Here is a 10522-nt window from a genome sequence, read left to right as displayed (position 1 = left end):
ATTAATATATCACATAATATTCACATGTTAAAAATATATAGTTTCCAACAAAATTTGTTAAGCAATCATTTTTCAAGTAAACACGGTCGAAGTCCAGACTCACTAATGCATCCTAACAAACTCGATAAGACACACTAATGCAAAATTCTGGTTCTCTAAGACCAATGCTCTGATACCAACTGAAATGTCCCGTTCTTATTGATTAAAAACGTTCCATATTAATTGATTTCGTTGCGAGGTTTTGACCTCTATATGAGACGTTTTTCAAAGACTGCATTCATTTTTAAAACAAACCATAACCTTTATTTCATAGATAATGATTTTAAAAAGCTTTACGTAGATTATCAAATAATGATAATCTAAAATATCCTGTTTACACACGACCATTACATAATGGTTTACAATACAAATATGTTACAACAAAATAAGTTTCTTGAATGCAGTTTTTACACAATATCATACAAGCATGGACTCCAAATCTCGTCCTTATTTAAGTATGCGACAGCGGAAGCTCTTAATAATCACCTGAGAATTAACATGCTTAAAACGTCAACAAAAATGTTGGTGAGTTATAGGTTTAACCTATATATATCAAATCATAATAATAGACCACAAGATTTCATATTTCAATACACATCCCATACATAGAGATAAAAATCATTCATATGGTGAACACCTGGTAACCGACATTAACAAGATGCATATATATAAGAATATCCCCATCATTCCGGGACACCCTTCGGATATGATATAAATTTCGAAGTACTAAAGCATCCGGTACTTTGGATGGGGTTTGTTAGGCCCAATAGATCTATCTTTAGGATTCGCGTCAATTAGGGTGTCTGTTCCCTAATTCTTAGATTACCAGACTTAATAAAAAGGGGCATATTCGATTTCGATAATTCAACCATAGAATGTAGTTTCACGTACTTGTGTCTATTTTGTAAATCATTTATAAAACCTGCATGTATTCTCATCCCAAAAATATTAGATTTTAAAAGTGGGACTATAACTCACTTTCACAGATTTTTTACTTCGTCGGGAAGTAAGACTTGGCCACTGGTTGATTCACGAACCTATAACAATGTATACATATATATCAAAGTATGTTCAAAATATATTTACAACACTTTTAATATATTTTGATGTTTTAAGTTTATTAAGTCAGCTGTCCTCGTTAGTAACCTACAACTAGTTGTCCACAGTTAGATGTACAGAAATAAATCGATAAATATTATCTTGAATCAATCCACGACCCAGTGTATACGTATCTCAGTATTGATCACAACTCAAACTATATATATTTTGGAATCAACCTCAACCCTGTATAGCTAACTTCAACATTCACATATAGAGTGTCTATGGTTGTTCCGAAATATATATAGATGTGTCGACATGATAGGTCGAAACATTGTATACGTGTCTATGGTATCTCAAGATTACATAATATACAATACAAGTTGATTAAGTTATGGTTGGAATAGATTTGTTACCAATTTTCACGTAGCTAAAATGAGAAAAATTATCCAATCTTGTTTTACCCATAACTTCTTCATTTTAAATCCGTTTTGAGTGAATCAAATTGCTATGGTTTCATATTGAACTCCATTTTATGAATCTAAATATAAAATGTATAGGTTTATAGTCGGAAAAATAAGCAACAAGTCGTTTTTGTAAAGGTAGTCATTTCAGTCGAAAGAACGACGTCTAGATGACCATTTTAGAAAACATACTTCCACTTTGAGTTTAACCATAATTTTTGGATATAGTTTCATGTTCATAATAAAAATCATTTTCTCATAATAACAACTTTTAAATCAAAGTTTATCATAGTTTTTAATTAACTAACCCAAAACAGCCCGCGATGTTACTACGACGGCGTAAATCCGGTTTTACGGTGTTTTTCGTGTTTCCAGGTTTTAAATCATTAAGTTAGCATATCATATAGATATAGAACATGTGTTTAGTTGATTTTAAAAGTCAAGTTAGAAGGATTAACTTTTGTTTGCGAACAAGTTTAGAATTAACTAAACTATGTTCTAGTGATTACAAGTTTAAACCTTCGAATAAGATAGCTTTATATGTATGAATTGAATGATGTTATGAACATAATTACTACCTTAAGTTCCTTGGATAAACCTACTGGAAAAGAGAAAAATGGATCTAGCTTCAACGGATCCTTGGATGGCTCGAAGTTCTTGAAGAATAATCATGACACGAAAACAAGTTCAAGTAAGATCATTACTTGAAATAAGATTGTTATAGTTATAGAAATTGAACCAAAGTTTGAATATGATTATTACCTTGTATTAGAATGATAACCTACTGTAAGAAACAAAGATTTCTTGAGGTTGGATGATCACCTTACAAGATTGGAAGTGAGCTAGCAAACTTGAAAGTATTCTTGATTTTATGTAACTAGAACTTGTAGAATTTATGAAGAACACTTAGAACTTGAAGATAGAACTTGAGAGAGATCAATTAGATGAAGAAAATTGAAGAATGAAAGTGTTTGTAGGTGTTTTTGGTCGTTGGTGTATGGATTAGATGTAAAGGATATGTAATTTTGTTTTCATGTAAATAAGTCATGAATGATTACTCATATTTTTGTAATTTTATGAGATATTTCATGCTAGTTTCCAAATGATGGTTCCCACATGTGTTAGGCGACTCAAATGGGCTGCTAAGAGCTGATCATTGGAGTGTATATACCAATAGTACATACATCTAAAAGCTGTGTATTGTACGAGTACGAATACGGGTGCACACGAGTAGAATTGTTGATGAAACTGAACGAGGATGTAATTGTAAGCATTTTTGTTAAGTAGAAGTATTTTGATAAGTGTATTGAAGTCTTTCAAAAGTGTATAAATACATATTAAAACACTACATGTATATACATTTTAACTGAGTCGTTAAGTCATCGTTAGTCGTTACATGTAAGTGTTGTTTTGAAACCTTTAGGTTAACGATCTTGTTAAATGTTGTTAACCCAATGTTTATAATATCAAATGAGATTTTAAATTATTATATTATCATGATATTATCATGTATGAATATCTCTTAATATGATATATATACATTAAATGTCTTTACAACGATAATCGTTACATATATGTCTCGTTTAAAAATCATTAAGTTAGTAGTCTTGTTTTTACATATGTAGTTCATTGTTAATATACTTAATGATATGTTTACTTATCATAGTATCATGTTAACTATATATATATCCATATATATGTCATCATATAGTTTTTACAAGTTTTAACGTTCGTGAATCACCGGTCAACTTGGGTGGTCAATTGTCTATATGAAACATATTTCAATTAATCAAGTCTTAACAAGTTTGATTACTTAACATGTTGGAAACATTTAATCATGTAAATATCAATCTCAATTAATATATATAAACATGGAAAAGTTCGGGTCACTACAGTATGCTATTTGAGAAGCGTACACGTTGGTTTGCGTGTATTATTAAGATGATTATACAAAGGGTACAAATTATATATACGTTAAGTTTAGTTACCAGGGTGCTCAATTTCGTAGAATATTTTGATAAACGTTTCTGGATGAAACAACTGAAATCTTGTGATCCACTTTTATATACAAATTATGCGAAACACTAAAACTATGAACTCACCAACCTTTGTGTTGACACTTGTTAGCATGTTTATTCTCAGGTTCCTAGAAGTCTTCCGCTGTTTGCTTATATGTTAGACAAGCTATGTGCCTGGAGTCTTATATGACATATTTTTCAAGGAAACGTTGCATTCACCAAATCATCACCAAGTATCTTATTTTGACTGCATTGTCAACGGAAGTATCATTGTAAACTATTATATTACGGTGATTGTCTATATGTAGAAATCATCAGATGTCGAAAATCTTTAATTTAAATATTCATTTATGGTGTGCCTTTTCAAAAGAATGCAATGTTTACAAAACGTATCATATAGAGGTCAAATACCTCGCAATGAAATCGATGAATGACGTGTTCGTCTATATGGATTTGGAGCGATCGTCACACCATTCCTAGCAACTCTCGATCCCGAGAACCACAACTTGTAGTCATTGATCCTAGCCGCCCCTCGACCTTTCCATCTAGTCTCTTGGACGCACAAAATGTCCACTTTGCATTCACGTAAAGTCTCGACCAGTTCATACCGCTTGCCGGTCAAAGTTCCCACATTCCAACTACCCACTCTAATCCTACCTGGCCTAGCTAACCTATTGCCGCTTCTAGGCCCAATAAACCTACCCGCCCCTGAGCTAGAAGGACATGACCTCAAGAAATCATAAGAACGTCTAGTGTCTATTTTACCAAACTACAAGCGGCTAGTAGTAAATGTAATAAAGTAATAATAAATATAAGCAAGTAGTAAAAATATAAATAAATAATAGGGAGTAAATAAAACGAAATTACACCCACAGTAGGTAAATAATTACTCCGTATATTATATATATTATATATAGAATTATAAGTAACCTAAACAAAATTTTAGCTTATAACAGATTAGAAGAAAAAAAAACTACAAGTATATTATGAATTAAAAATTAGCAATCTTATTATCACCTCCTCTACCTAAAAGTATCTGAATCTAATATCAAGTATATAGAAAAGAAAATAGCTACTGCAACCACTAAAGTAGAAATAGAAACAGCTAAAGCAATTACCCAATAAATAAATATATAGTCTGCGATATATTACAGAATATGGATAAACAGTTATATGTAAATAAAGATATAGGTACGTGATGTATGGAATAATAAAGAGGCAAAAGGGGAGTAGATGTAACCCAAAATCCGGTAACCAAGTTATCCGGTGGACAGAAAAAACAAGAGTCGTCCGACAAGCAAGGTGTGAAAAACGGGAGCAGCACGGGAAGTTTCTTGTTCGAAAGCTTCGTTCCGATGCAAGTGGTGATGGCGGTGGGTCCCCTGACCGGAAAATCAAAAAAATTCCGGCAAGAGTCCTATGTGGCGCGTGAGGGATCTGCTGGTGTTAGGGCTTACTTGGTTTTGATCGTAGGGTGAAATCCTATTTATCAGTGATGGTGGTGTGTTCTAAAAATCAAAGGATTGAGGAGTAATTTACAGTCTAAAAAAAAAGGTAAGTTTTAACTTTGGGACATAACCAAACCGAATAAGTTTGGGACGGAACCGTGCGCAGTACCTGGTTGCAGAAGTTCACAGCAGCAGCCACTGATATCTTCAATTTATTTCACCTGCAGAGTTTGCATATGTTTTTTTTCTTCAATATTTTACTACATATTTCATTTATGGCTTAACTTTTGAAATTTTGTGACTTTTTTTTTTTTTTTGAAAGGCAAACACACACACACACCAATACACGACTATATAATGTCCACCCTGGAACTCGAACCACCAACCTATAGGTTGAAGGGGTCACATCGATACCTCTAGGCCAATGGTCCTTGAATGCAAATTTTGGCTTGTGTTATCCATTTTTTTAGTTGTTCTTTTATTAAAGAAAAAAAAAACTTGTGTGATCTATTATCAAATTGCAACTTGTGTTATAATGTTTGTCACTTTGTATATATAACAATCCGTTGCAAAAAATTTTAGTGTACCAATTGTTGTAAACTTTTGTAGTATACCGATTGTCTATCATTTCAATTTTTAGAAAAATATTAAAACACATTCTATTTAACAAGAAATCTGAATGTGTATGTCCCGTATACTTGTATGTATTGATGACGATAGTTTAGTGGTTGAGGTTAACATCCTTACAAGTCGTTATAGGTTTAAATTTTACTACCCCAGTCTATGACACCTTCTCATCTCCTTTGATTGGTTCCGTGTTGAGCATCGTGCTATGCTGAGAGACATTACAAACAAGAGAATTAGAGTGTTAAAAGAAAACCCTAAAACCTGCTTGTTTAGAGATTAAAATTGTTCATGTCTGCTTTTCTTAACAACATATCTTGGGTTGCGAATTGAAGGGTTGTAAACAGACACATGATACCTCGGTAGATACTTGTCTTTTTCGGATGGTCTGAATGGAGAAAATCCTAATCCGTTTTACACTTGTATGTAATGATACAAATGCCAACATATATATTACTTGTGCAATTTTATTTTCATTTATAAGTCGAAAATCCCTTAGAAGCAGGTTGTTACATTTAGTATAGCGTTAACTAATGACGACTTTTTTTACTTGAGCAATGTTGTTATTTTATATGTCCACTTTTGACGATGGATGTGTTTGTTGAGTTAAATAAAAAATACATCATCCAATTAATACAAACATAGGGAAAAAAAAAGTTAATGACCCGTTAATACAAACATTTAGCCAAATTGTCCCGTTCTTCTAAAAGAGGTTTGCAGCCAAAATTTTCCATTCTTTTATTTATATATCACATTCTTTTGTGAGACATAAAATGTTTTTCTGAACTTATTTGTCTAAAAAAATATGTACCTGTAATACAATCACCTTTTTATTTGATCAATTATGTTCCCTTTTTTTCATCAAATACGTTAATTTGTTACATAAAACAAGGTTAGGTGAGATATGAGGTGGTGGGGTAGGTTGAATGAAAACCAAATTAATTAATTTGTTATTTATTGAAGTTTCACATGTTAAGTATCTCAAAGTCAACATTATCAACATTATATAAACAAAGGAAATTGATTACTCCCTTACTTCATATCCATTGAGATTTTTCCACTATTTCATTTTGATATTATTTTATTTTAAAATGCTTAAATTAATTGTTCAATTCTATAATTGAATAAAATAACATAATAAAACATTTTATGGCCCCTACTTTATTCATATGGAAGAAAAAATATGTAAAATGTAAGGGATAAAACTGGAAAGTTAACAAAAAGATACATGTAACAGGTTCTTATTCTTAGATTGTTTTTTTTTTCTTTTCTTTCTGGAGACAACAGATTTGGAACGGAGGGAGTAGTATATTTTGTTCATCACATGACTAGACATGTAAGTTTGAGAAAATAATCTTAGGGTGTGTTTGAATTTGCATTTTGAAAATTGATTGTGCGTTTTAGATAATTATAATTAGATAATCGGTTGTATCAAAACGTGATAGGATAAACGGTATCTAGGTATAATTATGATGTTTGATAACGTAATATCAGATAATTCGTCTTTGAGTGTTTGGGAGACTCGGATTATTTCAGATGATTTGATAACTTAGTCAATGATGGTCATTCATGGATTCTCCCATATAAGTTGCGGCTAAAGTTGCGAAAATAAGAACTTGAATACCACTTGTAAATAATCCAAAAACATGATATGTAATGGTGTATCTTAGGGGATACACGCATAAAAACAATATTTTTATACAGAAAAATAGATCAAAGAGCACAAAAGATAACAAAATTTGGCGGTTTTCATTATTTTCCGCCCAGCATACATCAGGCCGCCCAGCGTCAATCGTAAGCCCTGCAGGCAGCTTCTATGCATAAGCCCTTTAACTCAGCGCGTGAACGGCACGCAACCACGTCAGCGCACGCCACCGACCTTCCGGATATTTCGTGCAACAGAACCACTCAGTAATTGACACGTGTATCCCGAGAATTTCGGACATTCTGCGCCTATAAATAGACCCCCTGGGTCACCACATTTGACATCGGAACTTCAGTCAGAGAGAAGTACACTTTCTCTCTCACATAGTTCTTTCTCACTCTAAACATACATTAGCCGCTTAGCAGCAATACGCTATACGGATCAATTTCAAATTGATCCTCAGATTGATTGAGGCCACCCCACGGATTACTCATCCGTGTTCCGGATCTGCAGAGATTATTTCTCGAGGGCAAACATCAATCAACATTATACGCCACACGTTGAGCAGATATTGTTTTGTACTGGTACCTTACAGCCGCTATATGGAAAATCGTACCAACAAATGGCGCCACCCGTTTCAAAGACCAGCAAAACCACCAAGAGCACGAAGGCAACTGAAACAACCTCAACCAAAGCAGCAATCGAACCAGTCGATGAAAATATTATTGAGAATATACCAGTGGATCAGCTAACTCTTGAAGAAACTTCAATTGAGGAAGAGGATCAATTGCATATTGGTAACACAGATGATCAAGTACATGCAACCATACCACGATTGAGGAAACCATTAATGGGAAGTTCTAGTGGAGGAATGTGGAAAGCCAGGCGAGGAACACACGATGTTTCTTTTAAGAAAACATCTGATGTGAATGTTAAGCACAACAACAGAGGAAAGACAATTTCAAAATCACAATTATTCAAGTTATTCAATCAATTGAATACTCTCGTGGATGAATATGAAAATCAACACAGTGATGAAGGTTTTGTGTAAGATGATTGGAATTTTGGGGAAGAAGAAGATCAGTTTTTCATGACTAAGGAGATGGTAGGAAAGTTACTAGATGGAATTTTGACCAAGACGGCACCATCAAGATATAAGCAGAAATTAGCACAGCCCACCATCCGTGCAACGGCTGTAGATAATTTGTTCGCTTTAATTACTGGAGATGAAGTTATCAAACTACCAGCAATGGCAGAATCAACACAATGTTTTATCCCTCGAATTGCAGAGTATCCATTACCAAGAAATTTGGGAATTTCATCTATTGGTGTTTATGATTACACAACAGATCCAGAAGACTTTCTTACCATGTTTGAAGGTGTTATGAGATTACAGCATTGGGAAGACGAAACTGCATGCCATATGTTTCCAATGGTGCTACAGAAAATGGTAAGAGAAAGGTTTGCTAGTTTGCCACCTAGGAGTATTACTAGTTTCCTTGAGTTAAGGGCAAAATTTGTGATGCAATATCAAAGTTTGAGAAGCTGCTCGTTGTCACATCTTGTTGCACATGAGATAACAATGCACCAAAATGAATCACTGAGTGATTTCATGAAGTGTTATACCATTGAATGTCAAAAGATACCAGACAAACCAGAATCTCATCTTGTTTCAGGGTTTATATTCTGCCTTGACCAGCGATGTTTTGCACGATTGGTTCACGCGTTGCGATATGATGTGCCAAAAACATTGCATCAAGCATTAGTTATTGCTCAGAAGCATTTGAGAGCAGGAAAAATGGGATGTCCAAGAATTGATAATTTTCAAAGAAACTTCAGGCAGCAAGGCGGAGAGCGGAAGAGGAATGACAATTATCAGAGACAGCGTGGGTATGAAAATAATAATCAGAAGCAACAACACGGTTGGAAGGGAAATAATCATCCAAATGACAATTATCACCAGCGAAAACTATTAGACAGACATCTACTTATCATGGCTTTAACCAAAACTCCAAAAGAGATCTTGTTCACAGAACTGGTTAAGGAAACTTTTCACCCTCCACCGCCAATGGAAGAGCGTCAAGGACCACAGAGTGACAAGTGGTGTGATTTCCATGAAGCATATGGACATGAAACTGATAACTGTAAGTCATTGATGAGGGAAATCATCGCAAAGATTAAAGCTGGGGAGTTAAACCATCTTTTACCAGGAAAAAAGTACAGGAGAAATGATCCAAATAAACATTTTGCTTGGCAAGGAAAAGTGGGTCACGGTGGACGGCGTGATTGGAACAGAAGGAAAGAAAGAAATGATGAAAGGGATCCAACCCCTGAAATGCACATCAAGGTTATATGGAATGAGATGGAGGAAAATGAAACAGATGGAGAACGTAGGACGGGGAACTGGATGTATGCTCCAATCATATTTCATACCATTTCAAATTGGCGTCTGTCAGAAGAGCCTGTGGTCATCTCAGCTGTAATTGCAAACAAAAACATCACTCGAATCTATAATGATACAGGTAGTGAAGCAGATATTTTCTATTTGCATTGTTTCAGCGACTATCCGTTCATCGTGAAGGATAGGCTTCACTACAAGAGCTTGAAAATTGTTGGCATTATGGGAGAATCAATGAAGGCAGTTGGTAAAGTGAAGCTGGATGTAACGTTGGGAATACACCCTTTAGTCCACACGGAAATTGTGGACTTTACGGTTCTTGATGGCAGATCAAGATTCAATGCATTGTTTGGTAGGCGAACTCTTCGTAAATTTGGAGCAATTACTTCTACACCGCATGCAGAAATGCGGTTCCCAACACCAAATGGTGTGGCAGTAGTACACTCTGAGTACGTTGGATCAGCAAGAGAGAAGTCAGTTGTTTTTGAAGCACAAGATAACTTTGTTAGGGGAGGACCGTCAAGACAGTTATTTAGCAAAAATGATGTGAATGGGTTTTTCAAACCATCCAAAAGTGGGAACATTGAATGCAATACGCAACACGCTGCACGGAGAACATCATGTTAGCATTAACCGTGCAGAGCAGTCTGTTTATCATGTTTTTAATTTCATCAGTTCAGACAAAGCACAATACACTTTTTGTAGTTTTCTAATTGGGATTGATCACCCCACATGAAGATGTTGCACAAAATGTTGTATGTGTGGCAATAGAATATCAATAAAATTTTAATTCTTCTTACGCAAAGTGTTACGCGTTACGAATGTAAAGCATAGCATTCATACCTACC

General features: G+C 34.4%; 1 protein-coding gene across 1 annotated transcript; it reads left to right on the top strand.

Moving 5' to 3' along the window:
• The first annotated feature begins 8378 nt into the window (after positions 1 to 8378).
• On the top strand, positions 8379 to 10301 carry LOC139841439 (uncharacterized). Its single transcript, XM_071831657.1, has one exon. It carries the CDS (start codon positions 8379 to 8381, stop codon positions 10299 to 10301), a length of 1923 nt encoding a protein of 640 aa, XP_071687758.1.
• The last annotated feature ends 221 nt before the right edge of the window (positions 10302 to 10522 follow it).

Source organism: Rutidosis leptorrhynchoides, chromosome 4 (genome assembly GCF_046630445.1).
Source record: "Rutidosis leptorrhynchoides isolate AG116_Rl617_1_P2 chromosome 4, CSIRO_AGI_Rlap_v1, whole genome shotgun sequence".
NCBI lineage: Eukaryota > Viridiplantae > Streptophyta > Magnoliopsida > Asterales > Asteraceae > Rutidosis > Rutidosis leptorrhynchoides.
Note: the sequence above shows the minus strand (reverse complement) of the source record. Positions and strands in the feature narration are given on the sequence as shown.

Bases quoted from the DNA above. Each gene is read 5' to 3' on its own strand.
- LOC139841439 (XM_071831657.1), top strand. From the start codon at position 8,379: ATGGTAGGAAAGTTACTAGATGGAATTTTGACCAAGACGGCACCATCA.